The sequence below is a fragment of the Ranitomeya variabilis genome, chromosome 1 (assembly GCF_051348905.1).
Source record: "Ranitomeya variabilis isolate aRanVar5 chromosome 1, aRanVar5.hap1, whole genome shotgun sequence".
Classification (NCBI taxonomy): domain Eukaryota; kingdom Metazoa; phylum Chordata; class Amphibia; order Anura; family Dendrobatidae; genus Ranitomeya; species Ranitomeya variabilis.
This window is the reverse complement of record NC_135232.1, coordinates 780,938,518-780,954,582: the sequence shown is the minus strand read 5'-3', so window position 1 is coordinate 780,954,582 and position 16,065 is coordinate 780,938,518. Positions and strand designations below refer to the sequence as shown.

At 44.9% G+C, this 16,065-nt stretch overlaps 1 protein-coding gene across 1 annotated transcript in view; it reads right to left on the bottom strand.

Moving 5' to 3' along the window:
- Positions 1–16,065, bottom strand: part of ELP1 (elongator acetyltransferase complex subunit 1) — a 162,852-nt gene that overhangs the window by 34,111 nt on the left and 112,676 nt on the right. Inside the window, exons 26-32 of the mRNA XM_077272515.1 lie at positions 14,533–14,656; positions 13,880–13,977; positions 12,679–12,880; positions 12,497–12,558; positions 11,402–11,464; positions 260–320; positions 41–154 (exon numbers count right to left, since the gene is read on the bottom strand). Of these exons, the coding sequence (XP_077128630.1) occupies positions 41–154; positions 260–320; positions 11,402–11,464; positions 12,497–12,558; positions 12,679–12,880; positions 13,880–13,977; positions 14,533–14,656 (724 nt within the window). The remainder of the gene's footprint in view (positions 1–40; positions 155–259; positions 321–11,401; positions 11,465–12,496; positions 12,559–12,678; positions 12,881–13,879; positions 13,978–14,532; positions 14,657–16,065) is intronic.

The window sequence follows — 16,065 nt, the reverse complement described above, 5'->3', positions numbered from 1 at the left end:
GGCTTCATTACTGTACAGAACATAACATACACAATAGTACCTAGTAAGCCTTGTTGTGCCTTTTCTTTCAGGTCGCGTACAACAGAAAGGCGCTGCTTGTGACGAATGAATGTCGTTTTCTGGCTATCCAGGAATATCATGTGATTTTTTTTAGCTACGTCCAGAAAAAAAAAAAAAAAAAAAGTTATAATTTTTATACACTATATAAAATTAAGATTATAAAGCTGTGGCTTGAGCCACTTTAAATGAATTTAATTACCTTCTATTATAGCAGGCTTCACATTTGTCTCTATTATATCAAGACGTTTGTATTTGTGTATCTGTGGGGAACAATATAGTTACTAATTAATAAATATTAAAGGGGTTTTCCCACAACCAAAGTTAATTTTAAAGTTGTTGTTAATCAATATATCTTCGAATAATAATAATTTCAACAATTGCATGTGTTTAAATAAAATGTCCCTGTGCTGAGATAATCTTATAAATGTGCCCCTGCTGTGTACTGTGTAATGGCAGTGTCTGACCGTACAGGAACATAAGCTGATCATCTATGGGATGTCTATGTGTAATTGGGCATTATTGTTACTACAGCCGTTAATGTGAACCGAGTACATGAATCTATGTGTAATCAAGCACAGGGATGCAATATACCTGTATTTAGGCTGGAGACTCTAATGTGTAATTGGGCACATGAATCCAACAAGTTTGTTAGGTAAAAATAGCTGTGGTCTTTCAATATAGCAACAAATATACCTCTGCATTACCACTTGCTGTAGTCTCTGCATCTTTGCACGCTATAACATTTACCTTCAATACTGTCACAGATACATGGTACCAAAGAAAAAGATTCCTTTAGTGTGACAGGGAATGATTTCAATCCCTGCCTCACCAATGTGTGTAATATTATCCGGACTTTGTGCAAATGTGGAAGTATCATCCTTAATATGAGTGTATCTGTGTAATTTGGATATATGTGCATGAAAAACATAGTTTGAGTGCCGAATATGGCTAATTATATATACAGTGGGTACGGAAAGTATTCAGACCCCTTCAAATTTTTCACTCTGTTTCATTGCAGCCAATTGTTAAATTCAAAAAAAGTTAATTTTTTCACATTAATGTACACTCTGTACCCCATCTTGACTGAAAAAAAAACACAGAAAGAGGGATTTTTGGTTCTTACCGTAAAATCTCTTTCTTGGAGCCTTCATTGGGGGACACAGGTAACCATGGGTGTATGCTGCTGTCACTAGGAGGCTGACACTATGCAAATAAAGAAGAAGTAACTCCTCCCCGGCAGTATACACCCTCCGACAGGCACCAGGCAACTCAGTTGGTGCAAAAGCAGTAGTAGGAACAGGTAATATAAAACTCAACCTATGTACCAACCCACAACAACGGCACGTTAGCCAACACGGTACAACTTCAAGGGAGGGTGCTGTGTCCCCCAATGAAGGCTCCAAGAAAGATTTTACGGTAAGAACCAAAAATCCCTCTTTCTTTCTCGCTTCATTGGGGGACACAGGTAACCATGGGACGTCCAAAAGCAGTCCCTAGGGCGGGTATTCTGCAGAAAAAGAGGAGTCAGGTTGGCCGGTGAGAAACCGCCGCCTGCAGTATCCTCCTACCCAGGCTCGCGTCCGCGGAAGCCTGAGTATGCACCCCGTAGAATTTGACAAAGGTGTGCATGGAAGACCACGTAGCGGCCTTGCAAACCTGCGAGGCCGAAGCTTGGTGACGAACTGCCCAGGAAGCTCCCACTGCCCGGGTAGAGTGAGCCTTCACCCCCGAAGGAGGCTGTTTGTCTTGGACGCGGTATGCCTCCAAAACCGCCGAACGGATCCAACGAGCAATCGTGGACTTGGAGGCAGGAAGACCCTTTCGACGCCCATCCGAGACGACGAACAGAGGATCGGCCTGACGAAAAGAGGCAGTTCTGGCGATGTAAATCCGGATAGCCCTGACCACATCCAGCTTGTGAAGGGATTTCTCCAATGGATGAACTGGGGAAGGGCAAAAGGACGGGAGGACAATGTCCTCGTTGATATGAAAAGATGAGACAACTTTCGGTAAGAAGGAAGGAACCGGACGAAGAACCACCTTGTCTTGATGCAGGACCAGAAAGGGAGAACGACAGGATAAAGCCGCCAGCTCTGAAACCCTTCTAATGGAGGTGATGGCGATCAAAAAGGCTACCTTCCAGGATAGAAGCGAGAAGGAAACATCCTGAAGCGGTTCAAAGGGCGGCCGCTGCAGGGCATCTAAGACGAGGTTGAGATCCCAAGGCTCAACAGGACACCGGTAAGGGGGAGCTATATGAGCGACCCCCTGGATGAAGGTCCTCACCTGAGGCAGGGAAGCCAGGTCTCTTTGAAAAAGAATTGATAGAGCGGAGATCTGACCCTTCAAGGTGCTAAGGGAAAGACCCGAATCTAGGCCCGTTTGAAGAAAGCTGAGAAGGGAAGGAAGAGAAAAGGTCATAGGAAACAGATTGTTATCCTGACACCACCGGAAAAAGGCCTTCCAACATCTGTGGTAGACACGCGATGAGGCCGGTTTCCTCGCTCTTATCATAGTCTGGATGACGCTATAAGAAAAACCCGTGTTCTTCAGGACCGCGGCCTCAACGGCCATACCGTTAAATTCAGTGACCGAGAATTCGGGTGGGAGAGAGGCCCCTGTGAAAGAAGGTCCGGAAGATCCGGAAGTCTCCACGGAACATCCGATAACATGTTTATCAGCTCTGCGTACCAGGCTCTGCGAGGCCAATCTGGAGCTACCAAGAGTACGGGGACCCCTTCCGACTTGATCTTCTTTACGACCCTTGGGATCAGAGGGAGAGGCGGGAACAGATAGGGCATCCGGAACTGGGCCCAAGAGATCACGAGAGCGTCGCATCCGACGGCCATCGGGTCCAGAGACCTGGCGACGTACTGGGGAACTTTGTGGTTTGCCCGGGAGGCCATCAAGTCGACGTCTGGAATGCCCCACCGCTGGCAAATCTGGCTGAAGATTGCTGGAAGAAGAGACCACTCGCCCGCCACGATGCCCTGGCGACTTAGAAAGTCGGCCTCCCAATTGTCCACCCCTGGGATGTGGACGGCTGACAGAGAGGGAACATGACCCTCCGCCCAGCGGAAAATTTTTGCTACTTCCGCCATGACTTGACTGCTGCGAGTCCCCCCTTGGTGATTTATGTATGCCACGGCCGTGGCGTTGTCCGACTGAATGCGGACCGGCTTTCCCGAAAGGAGGGACTCCCAGTGGATGAGGGCTAGGAAGATGGCTCTGATTTCCAAGAGGTTGATCGAGAGGCACGCCTCTCGAGCAGTCCAGCGGCCCTGGGCTGTGAGGTGGAGAAAGACCGCTCCCCAACCTTGGAGACTGGCGTCGGTGGTAATCACCTGCCAGTGGGGGGGTAAAAATGACCTCCCGCGCAGAATGGAGGTGGACAGCGTCCACCAAGAGAGAGACTGTCTCGCCCTGGGGGAGAGGCGAAACGGACGGTCCAGGGAAAGCGGGTTCCTGTCCCAGGCAGACAGAAGAGCCAGCTGGAGGGGACGAGAGTGGAATTGAGCATAGGGGACCGCTTCCATAGAAGCGACCATTCTCCCCAGAACTCTCATGGCTAGACGAAGGGACAGAGGACTCGGACCCTTTAGCGCTCTGACACCCCGACGAAGAGAAAGAAACTTCTCCTTGGGAAGGAAGACCTGAGCCCGAAAGGTATCGAATTCCATGCCTAGGAACTCCAGCCGCTGGGTTGGAATCAAGGAAGACTTCTGGTAGTTGATCAACCAGCCTAGGCGAACTAAGGTGTCCAGAGTAAGATTGAGGCTCTGGCTGCAATCCCCCTGGGATGAGCCCTTGATCAATAGGTCGTCGAGGTATGGGATTACCAGAATCCCTTTTGAACACAGGATGGCCATGACAGCTGCCATGACCTTCGTAAAGACCCTGGGAGCAGATGCCAGCCCGAAGGGGAGGGCAGTGAACTGGTAATGATGCTCCCTGATCGCGAATCGGAGGAACCTCTGATGCTGCACGCAAATAGGAATGTGAAGGTACGCATCCCGAATGTCCACTGAGCACAGAAACTCTCCCGGCTCCATGGACGCGATCACCGGGCGCAGAGATTCCATTTTGAAGTGTTGAATCCGAAGGTGGCGGTTCAATCGTTTGAGATCCAGAATCGGACGGAGAGAGCCGTCCTTTTTTGGAACCACGAACAGGTTTGAATAAAACCCGGAAAACCGCTGGCGAAAAGGCACCGGCACTACGACTCCCGAGGCGAGGAGCGAATCGACGGCCTGGAGAAGCCCTGGGAGATGAGAGGGCTGTTTGGGAGGACGAGAGAGCATGAAACGTCTTCCTGGGGGCGAAGAAAACTCTATTTTGTAGCCTGACGTGACGATCTCCCTGACCCAGGCGTCGTCGACTACTGAAAGCCAAACCTCTGAGAATAGAAGCAGGCGGCCTCCCACCCTGGAAGGAGTTCCAGGTGGGGGCGACCCGTCATTTATTAGAAAACCTGCGGCCCCGAGATCCCGATGGTTTTGCGGGGTGGCTCTTGGCTCTCCAGCGTGGCGGAGGCCTGAAAGAAGGTTTTCTTCGGTCCCCTTGTGAGGAAGAACGGTCCTGGACGGGGTTTCCCGAAGAGGCAAAAGACCGAAAGGGACGAAAGGACTGGGGACCCCTCCTGTTGAAGGGACGTTTAGGCTTGGACTGGGGTAAGGAGGTACTCTTACCGCCAGTAGCGTCCGAGATCATTTGATCTAGCTGCGAGCCGAAGAGTCTGGAGCCCTGGAAGGGCAGACCAGTGAGCGATTTCTTAGATGCAGGGTCAGCGTTCCACGCCTTTAACCAAAGAATCCGGCGAATGGCGACAATGTTGCCATTAGCCCTGGTAGAGCAGGCCGCTGCATCAAGGGAGGCATTCATCAGGTATTTTCCTGCCAGTGAAATCTGATCCGCTAATTCAGACAGTTCTTCAGCAGGAGCAGAGGCCGAAATGCCCCTGCGCAGGGTCTTGGCCCAGGCTGATACAGCCTTGGCTACACATGATGAGGCGAAAATAGGGCAAAGGGAGGCTCCGGAGGCCTCAAATGCTGATTTTGCTAGCGCCTCGATTTGTCTGTCCGAGGGGTCCTTAAGAGAAGCCGCGTCCGGAATAGACAGAACTGTCTGTGAGGATAGCCTGGACACAGGCGGGTCGACCTTACGAGACTCGGACCACTTGGAGACCAGGTCGGAGTGAAAAGGGTATAACACATCAAGCAGTTTCCTACCTGGGAAACGCTTGCCAGGGTTTTCCCAGTGAGTGGCGGTAGTGTTGTCAAACTCCTTGTGATTAGGGAAAACCCTAGAGGGACGTTTAATCCATTTAAAAGCAATGGAGACGTCCTGAGAGCTTGCCTCATCCTCCTTAAGATCAAGCGTCTGAACGATAGCTGAAATAAGGCTATCAACCATGTCTTGTGTTCCGGAAGTCTGATCTGCATCCGAGTCAGATTCCGACTGAGAAGTTACGTCAGACCCGAGGTCCGCCTGTGAGGAAGGGGAACGGGCAGATAGGGGAATCCCGATGTGGTCCGGTGAACAGGAGGGAGATCTAGATAAGGTCCGTTTTCTGTCTCTTTTGTCCGGTCTGCCTCTGTGAGAGTCTAGGACAGGTGCGGGCGAATCGCCGTGAGAGGCGTTCGTGGCACTGGTGGCATTAGAGAGAAGCGGTATGTGTTCCAGTGCCTGGACCAGGGACTGAGAAACCTTAGTCAGGTCGAACACAGATTGAGACATAGCAACAGCCCACTCCGGGGGAGGGGGGGTGCACTCATCCCGGGACCTTGAAGCTTCCAGGGGAGCTGACATGGTGGGAGGAACGCAGGACGGGCAGAAAGGAGATGGCTGACCTGAAACCCACTTTTTCTTACAGTGAGCGCAGGCGTAATGGATGGCCGTAGGGGCAAAGGCCGGGGTGGGGTCGGACATAGGTGGATATTACCTTGTCCCCAGAGAATACTGCCAGGTGGAGTAGGAGGTAGCGCTGAGCCTGGTGAAAGACAGCGGTAACCGCAGGTGCCTGTGTTCCCCCGAGAAATCCTGTGTCCCTCGCGATGAGCAGACGCTGACACGCTGACAGGGAGCAGGAAGCAGGAGAAAAGAGCGCGGAGAAAGTGCGACGCTGTGGGCGTGCACAGGACCGAAGGGGGGAAAGAAAGGAACGCCCCCTGTAAAACTGAAAGCAATCCGGCCGCTATACCGTCGACCGCCACAAGAGGGCGCTCAAGCGGCAAGAAAGGGAAAAGCAGGGAGACGCTGCACATCCCGGCCACACTAATTCCAGCCACCACCAGAGGGCGCTCAAGCGCTAAGAAAGGGAAAAAAACCGTGAGGCAGAGAGAAATGGCGGGCGAAGGAGCCTGCAAGTTTGAATAAGGAGGGGGAAAAGATGCCAGCCTTCCTGCTCCCATTCCTACGTGGTCTCAACGCCCGAATATGCAGCCCACTTCCCTGTCAGATGCTCCCCTATGGTAAGAGGAGATCGCCGCTGGGCAGGGTATTCGTGGGGGTGGGGGGGGGGGGATTTTGTTGATTGAAGATTCCCTACCTGCAGATGAGGAATCATCAGGATCCCTGGTAGATAGAGGGTCCTGGAAGTAGTCCTCCTTCCCGCGCCACGACTCTCCGGCGCAGAAGACGGCGTCGACCCCTGCACAGGGGGAGAGGGTCACTGGATGTGACCGCCGTCTTCCTCTCAGCCCGCTCCGAGGAGAGGGATGAGGAGGGGAAACGGGCAGGACTGGCCACCGAGGAAAGAGTCACCCTGAACACCCAAATGGGTGACAGGGGACAAAGTCCTGCCCAGCGGGTCCGAGAGGATGCGATGTGGGTGATACCACACTGCTCTCTCGGTCGCTCAAAGTGGGGAAGACAGGGTGAGAAAACTGCACCCTGTTACCCTGAAGAAAGTATCTGAAAAAGAAAGGGGAAATGATTAAAAACAAACAACAAATCCCTGTAAAAGAAATGCGGATCTGGTGTTAGATCCAGGTCCGCCTCCTACAGACACTAAGCAAAAACTGAGTTGCCTGGTGCCTGTCGGAGGGTGTATACTGCCGGGGAGGAGTTACTTCTTCTTTATTTGCATAGTGTCAGCCTCCTAGTGACAGCAGCATACACCCATGGTTACCTGTGTCCCCCAATGAAGCGAGAAAGAAATGTACACATTTTTCCATATTTATTAAAAAAGAAAAACTGAAATATCACATGGTCAAAAGAATTCAGACCCTTTGCTCAGACACTCATATTTAAGTCACATGCTGTCCATTTCCTTGTGATCCTCCTTGAGATGGTTCTACTCCTTCATTGGAGTCCAGCTGTGTTTAATTAAACTGATAGGACTTGATTTGGAAAGGCACACACCTGTCTATATAAGACCTCACAGCTCACAGTGCATGTCAGACCAAATGAGAATCATGAGGTCAAAGGAACTGGCCAAGGAGCTCAGAGACAGAATTGTGGCAAGGCACAGATCTGGCCAAGGTTACAACAGAATTTCTGCAGTACTCAAGGTTCCTAAGAGCACAGTGGCCTCCATAATCCTTAAATGGAATAAGTTTGGGACCACCAGAAGTCTTCCTAGACCTGGCCGTCCAGCCAAACTGAGCAATCCTGGGAGAAGAGCCTTGGCGAGAGAGGTAAAGAAGAACCCCAAGATCACTGAGGGTGAGCTCCAAAGATGCAGTAGGGAGATGGGAGAAAGTTCCACATAGTCAACTATCACTGTAGCCCTCCACCCACCAGTTGGGCCTTTATGGCAGAGTGGCCCGATGGAAGCTTCTCCTCAGTGCAAAACATATGAAAGCTTGCATAGAGTTTGATAAAAAAAGACACATGAAGGACTCCCAGACTATGAGAAATAAGATTCTCTCGTCTGATGAGACGAAGATAGACCTTTTTGGTGATAATTCTAAGCGGTATGTGTGGAGAAAACGAGGCACTGCTCATCACCTGACCAATACAATCCCAACAGTGAAACATGGTGGTGGCAGCATCAAGCTAAGGGGGTGTTGTTCAGCTGCAGGGACAGGACGACTGGTTGCCATTGAAGGAAACATGAATGCGGCCAATTACAGAGATAGCCTGGATGAAAACCTCTACCAGAGTGCTCTGGACCTCAGATATGGCCGTAGGGTTAACATTCCAACAAGACAATGACCCTAAGCACACAGCTAAAATAACAAAGGAGTGGCTTCAGAACAACTCTGTGAACATTCTTGACTGGCCCAGCCAGAGCCCGGACCTAAACCCATTTGAGCATCTCTGGAGAAACCTGAAAATGGCTCTCCACCAACGTTCATCATCCAACCTGACGGAACTGGAGAGGATCTGCAAGGAAGAATGGCAGAGTTTACCAAAATCCAGGTGCGATAAACTTGTTGCATCAATTCCAAGAAGACTCATGGCTGTACTAGCTCAAAAGGGTGCTTCTACTCAACACTGAGCAAAGGGTCTGAATACTTATGACCAAGTGATATTTCAGTTTTTCTTTTCTAATAAATTTGAAAAAAATTGTACATTTCTGGGGTTTTTTTTCAGTCAAGATGTGGTGCAGAGTGTACATTAATGAGAAAAAAAAAAACTTTTTTGAATTTACCAAATGGCTGCAATGAAACAAAGAGTGAAAAATTTAAAGGGGTCTGAATACTTTCCATACCCACTGTACAACTAATATCCTACTGCTGTAGCCGTTCTCCCCGCTTATGTGTTATTTGGTTTGAGGCAACCCTTTTTATCTGTTGTGTTTGTCATATTTTATATTTGAAATAAAGTATTATGGATTTTATTTACGTTTGTGGGACACTCTTGATCTATGTGTTACATAAATGTGACATGAGCTATATGATATATTTATGCTACAAATGTTAAAATTACAGAATTTTGTAAAACCCGGAAAGGTTTTACAGGGAATCTGTCAGTAAAATAAATCGGTCTACTAGGTCATAGAAAGATGAATAAAATGATATCTTGATATTTGCAATCTGAACTCTTATTCTATGGTAATCCATGTTTTTCTTATTACATAAATGAGCTGTTAAGATCTCTGGGTGGGATACAGATCTCTTTCAGAATCTACCTCCAGAACTTATTTTAAATAAAAGGAGGCATTACCAGTGTGAGGCATGTAATGACTGACAGTTTGTCTCATTTCAAACACATCTGCTGCTGTAGCTCTTCTCCCATAGTGCTGTCAGCGCAACTATACCATTCTCTCCCACACTGGCTACCTGTGAAGTGAAAGCTAGAGAAGTGTTAGCTGTAGACACACACAGCTCTGCAGCTGATGGCACTGCGGAAGGACAACTGCTGCTGCAGATGTGTCTGTAATGAGACAAAGTTCAGAAACTCTGCTGTACTGTGCTAGTTATAATCACACACAGCTCTGCAGTGAGATAATAAGAACGGCCTTTACATATCACACTGGTAACTCCCTCCTTTCATATAAAACAAGCTCTGTAGGCAAATTCTCAGAGATATCCATGTCCTGTCCAGAGATATTAACAGCTTACATACATGTTTAAAAAACACACAGATTTCTGTACAATAAAACATCAGATAGTAGATCTCAAGGTATCATTTTAAACTTTCTATGACGTTCATTATCATACTGTCACCATGGTGTTGAGACTATGGGCACTAACCAGGTCCTGAGACCTAAGGACACTCTAGTCTAATCTTGTCCCTCGGATTATATCTGAAGGTGCCTTGCTATGCTTCTATATCAACCCTGATCTGTCCTCTCCCCCACCTAGGGTAGTGGAAAGTTGAAGTGTATCGAAACACAAAACAAACAGACAAACAAGGGAAGATGGACAGGGATGAATGAAAATACCTGTCATACAAAATACATACCAAAACAACAGAGTGGGACACAAGGGAGTTAAAGGAAGAAACCAAATAGGAAAGGATGTGCACACAGACAAAACTTCAAACAATATTCTCCTGACAATTTCCAAACACTCCAACTAGGAACTACACCTCCAACTCCAGAACCAGGCCGTAAAAACTAACACTGGCAATCTTTAAGTGTTAGAGGCGAGCATATATAGTAGAGGGGAGTGACCAACACTGAACACCTTAGACAATCCAAGTAGGAAAGCTCCAGGAGCTTCAACTGAACAGATTAACCCTTGCACTGCTAGCAAGAAAAAACTTGCACTGTTTAATAAGATTGTGAAGTACTTCTAACCAGTGAAGGAGTTTGTGAAACCAGACTCTGAGGTCTTCTGGCCCCGCTCTATCACAGTATCCCAGTGACAGATACCCTTTAAGAGCAAATATGACAAGAAAAACTGTCAAAACAGGGCATAAAACAAAAATTGGGTTTTCCTAGTCTGGAGCATACACACAAAATAGGGCTCTCATAAAAGCTCAGTACATGGCGCCTGTGCTGTTGAATAAGTCAGCATGGATTACCCCTAAATGTATCTCTAGCAATCCACTAGCAATTGTACGTTCCGAAATAATGAACTCAAAGTCCATTTTGCATAGCACAATTATGGTGAATGAGAATTCCAAGGAATGTTAATTTCACAATAATCTATTACAGATTGCTCAGTGATCATCTGAAGGGCGATCTGCCTGTATAAACAGACTGAGGACTAACTCACACATACAAGTATGAAAAACGGACTGGTTATTCTTATCAGACTTTAATCAGAGTGTCAGCAGTTTTTCTTGTACATGGAATGAAATGTAAAAAAGATTCTCCACCTTCTTCATTATAGTACTTTAGTACTATAAATTTGGTTTGCTGATTTTAATCCTTGGATCAAATACGGATGTCTCCACGATTTTCTGCAGACTGGTCGGTCCGCGAAAAATCACAGCCATGTGAACGGCCCAATAGACTATCACAGGTACGATTGCTTTCTGTGAAAAACACAAATAGCACTCATATGTGAAATATGGAAGTCTGGATGAGCCCTAATAACCTCCGATGAGTAAATATTTACCAGTTAGCAATTGATTAACGCCACAAAATCAACTGGTGTAAATGCACCTTTAGTCCTTTACAAGCAATACTATAAACTGAAGGAAGCATTTTAGGGTCACAGTGCCTTTCCCACCTTGCTCCCTCTGTTCCACCTTTCCACTTGGTTCCAGCATCGTCTGAACCATGATAAGCCGCCTTAAAAATTGTATGTAAATCAGTGTATACGTGTTATCGGTGTATACAGTAGTAACAGAGACTGAACAGACAAGAAACAACACAAAGGAATGCAGTAAATAACAAAAAAAAAACAACTTCTGATCTTGGTTATATTATATGTAAAGTTACTGATGTTTTATATTCTTAAAAGATAAAGGCGTTCACAAACATCAATAAAAAATGTCTTACCAAACGTAAGGAATCTTCCCATAGAGCTCCTTCCAGCAGTAAAATAATTGCCTCTTCGTAATCCTAAAAAACACATTTGGCATTGTTAGGCAGACGGTACGTTGCCTCCTGTCCGTCATAATTGTGATAACTAGAACAACTAAATTATTCAAGAGACTTTCATTACTGGGACTGCTTGATGGGGTTTTGCATTAGTGAATGGTTATTAGTGAATAATTATTTATTTGCTTGGAAATGGTTATAATGGTTTCTGGCATATCATTTTCTAGCCACAGCCCTATATTATAAGATTTGTCCTACGATTGGCACTTTTTAAGGTTCACAACTCATCCTAACAAAGCAGAGAAACATATATACTGTATTTTTTTCCCAGCCATTCTGTGTTGGAAATGGTTGCCGTTTGGATTTGGCATTTTTTTTTACACTTTTGAACTACAGTAGATTAGAATTCAGGACTAATTGTTCTGACTGATGAACTGGCTGGATGTTGGACTATCTGGTACAATACTTGCACACCGTAGTCTGTGCAAGCTTGGTACAACACTCCTAGTGTTGCCAAATCATCCAAGCCACCACAAATCTTTCTTCTTCGACAAATCGCTTTAAGTTAGAGCATACACAGAGCAAATAACATGCAGCGTTTCAGCCACATAGGGCCTTCATCAAGCCATAAGGCGTTATTGTTCATCTCTGTTCACTTATAGCTCAACAAAGGCCCTATTATGGCCGAAACGTTGCATGATAATTGCTGTGTATGCTGTAACTTAAAGCAATCAATCGGAGGACAACGTTTAGTACCTTTGATATTGCTCCCTTATCTGGCATAATACTACAGGAATTAATTATATACAGTGTATGAGCTAAAATATAGTCCCTTGAATGTTACCAATTTTTGATAGCATTTCTAGCCATCTCTGTCTATTCTCTATGGTGCTGCATGAAGTCATGTCAGTTAACTGTTCAATGCTTTTTCAACAACTGTATCATTGAAGAAGCACCAATTATCTCAAACACATCCACAGAATAAACATTTCTACAAAATTTGAAATGACAAGTAGATGGAAAGAAAAAGGGAGGTAGCAAACTCAATAATACCATAGCATACTGCTCTAGTAGCACAGCAGCATTCCCATACTTCCTCTGCTCCACCAGTTTGCCTGCAAAAGAAACAAATCTATCTTTGTAAAACCAAGCCACCTACAAACTAAGCATTGTGTAAAAGCAATGTGTCCTAATATGAAAGAACAGATGCCCCAGCAGACTAGTCTCCCACTCACCTGATACGTTCCTAGCCAAATTAGCCATTTTGTCTTCGGAATATTGCAATTGGGAAGCTGTAGATAAGATATGCTGCCAACTACTGCATGTAACAAAAGCATCAAGAGCCTTCTCAAGACTTCCACAGCGAGAAAAGATTAGGCCACCCTGTTCATAGTGTTTTCTTGCCAGCAAATGGTCTCCATATGCATCATTAATGGCCTAAAAAAACAACAAATCATATATGGTGCACTAGAAAGCAACAACTGGCATGACAATACAATATGTGTTTAGACAGACAAGACAGCATTGCATTGTGGTTGGTCTATGATCTAAACCTATCTTCGTAGATTTTATTCTTCTCAGTTTTATGCTTTCCACCACCTGAAAGGTTCTCGACAGTTCCAAGTGTAGTTAGCAAAGTTCTTGATACAATTTTGAACTGTTGAAGCCAGGATGCCAAGATCTTTGGAGATAGTCTTGTATGTTTTAGACTACTTGTGAATGGTGATAATAGCATTTCTGGTTGTGGTCAGACAACTCACTTGTCTTTGCCATTGTGAACAACGAACAGGGAATAAAACTGGCCTTTGTAAGCATGAAATCCAGCATTCAGGGGCTAATTAAAGTCATATGAGCTCTGAGGCAGAGTTTTCTTCCAGGCACTGCACGCCCCGGAGCCTGGAAGAAATCATTAGCATACAGAAATGAAATAAGATTTCTCAACAACAAGCCCGCTAATATGAGGTATACAGGTAGGACTAGTGTAACATTTCTATCACCTGTATGCCCATATTAATAGGTCATATACGTTCTGGAGGGTTACAGATTCCCTTTAAGAACTGTGGTCAATCCTCAAAAAGGCAGCGGACAAACAAAACTAATGAAATTCTGCAAAACTCAAAGCACTGATTAGAGATAAATGGGTTGCCATTAGTCAGGATTTGGCTCAGAAGCAAATAATCATTTGCCGGGCCAAAATACAGAAGTCTTGAAAAATAAGGATCAAAACTGTAAATGTTGAGTCTTTGCATAAACTTGATGTATTTGTCCAAAAGAGTTTAAAAAAAACTTATGCTTATAATAGTATTTCAGCACCCATAGAAACATCTGTCTAAAAGATCTAACAATGAAACAGCAAGCTTTGTGGAAACAAAATTTGTGTCAGCCTCAAAACTATCTGCCATGAATGTATACATTTTTTAAAGATATGTTACTCACTTTAAATTCACTAGATCCAACAGGATGAAGTTTTAGGGCTTCAGTGTAGAGATTTTGATCTTTAACCAAGTTTAGAAACTCTATAAAATGCTCTTGTCCTGTAGTAACAAGATGATTGATAGTTATACAAATTCATACTACAGTACAAATTGGTCAAACTTAGCTTATTGGTCAAAACGAGCTTAACGTATCGCAAGCCACCGCCACACAATATCCATTACCATGAGACCCCAGACACAGTTATATCCATCTTTTCTATGACCCGCCAATAATGATGTACCAAATATTTCACAAGGACACTCGTGCACAATAGTAAGTTATCATACACATGTGAACGTTTTCAAACAGGAGGTGATCTATAATAGAGCTTAGAGGGCAGGTCGCACCTTATCTAGGACTTTGTGAGTTCAAGCCATTTATTTAACCTTAACCTAAATGGGAGTAACTACCAATACATTTTAATAATTCAAATTAAATGGGGATAAAAATATTGTAAATAAATAATAGTCTATTTTTCCTTTTTTAATAGTCATTTAGGTTAGCGTGAGAAATTTCCAGAAATTAGTGTCAGCTTCCTTAATTGCAACTAAATTCTTGTGGTGCAATTCAGGGATTTCTTATTTTTCTGAGATCATAAAGTAAACATTACTTACCACATTTGCTGAGATGTTCCAGAGCTTTTTTATATCGTTTCAAGTGCTTATCAATAGCGTATTTTTGATAATTAGTTTCCATTTTCTTTAGTGTGTTGAGGAATGGAAGATACTCTTTTGGGTCCTATGACAAAAGAAATAAAGATTAACGCATAATTATCATTTCAGGTATTAAGGTATGAATATTATATATACATATATATATTAATTAATATAAGTTTGGACACACCTCATTTAAAGATTTTTGAAGACTATGAAAACTGTACATTCACACTGAAGGCATCAAAACTATGAATTAACACATGTGGAATTATATACAGTACAGACCAAAAGTTTGGACACACCTTCTCATTTAAAGATTTTTCTGTATTTTCAAGACTATGAAAATTGTACATTCACACTGAAGGCATCAAAACTATGAATTAACACGTGGAATTATATACTTAACAAAAAAGTGTGAAACAACTGAAATTAGGTCTTATATTCTAGGTTCTTCAAAGTAGCCACCTTTTGCTTTAATGACTGCTTTGCACACTTTTGGCATTCTCTTGATGAGCTTCAAGAGGTAGTCACCGGGAATGGTCTTCCAACAATCTTGAAGGAGTTCCCAGAGATGCTTAGCACTTGTTGGCCCTTTTGCCTTCACTCTGCGGTCCAGCTCACCCCAAACCATCTCGATTGGGTTCAGGTCTGGTGACGGGGGAGGCATGCATACAGGGAAGGTACGGGGGAGGCATGCAGACAGGGAAGGTAAGGGGGGCAAGCAGACAGGGGCACGGATGGGGAGGCATTCATACTAGGACAGGGAAGAGGGAGGCATGCATACAATGACAGGGAAGGCATGCAGACAGGGGACAGGGATGGGGAGTCAGTCATTCATACCAGGACAGAGAAGGGGGAGGCATGCATACAATGACAGGGACAGGGGAGGCATGCAGATAGGGGAAGGGATGGGGAGGCATTCATACCAGGACAGGGAAGGGGGAGGCATGCAGACAGGGACAGGGATGGGGAGGCATTCATACCAGCACAGGGACTGGGGAGCCATGCATAGCAGGACAGGGATGAGGGGACAATGCATACCCGGCTTATACTCGAGTCAATAAGCTTACCCAGTTTTCTGTGGCAAAAGTAGGTGCCTCAGCTTATACTCGGGTATATACGGTATATGAAACCAGTGAATGGAAAATATCCAATGAAAATAATAAATTAAATATTAGAACCACATCAACCACACTGCCACATCAATAGTTTTATGACCATTTTTAAATAACAGCCCCGACTCCACATCAGGAATGCAGGGAGTACAGTGGTAAACTATATCATTACCTCAGCACTAGATTAATGGGTCAGTGGGGTAAATATGTCCTTTATAGAAGTATCTGCATCACATTGCACAGCCTAAAATTAGGTTAGTTTTTACTAGGGCATGGCCTAGGCAGTCTATGGTGGAGATGGTTTTCATTTTCATGCCATAATACAAAACATGTACAAGCATAATAGAAACCACTTTCTGTAAAGAAGGGGTGTATT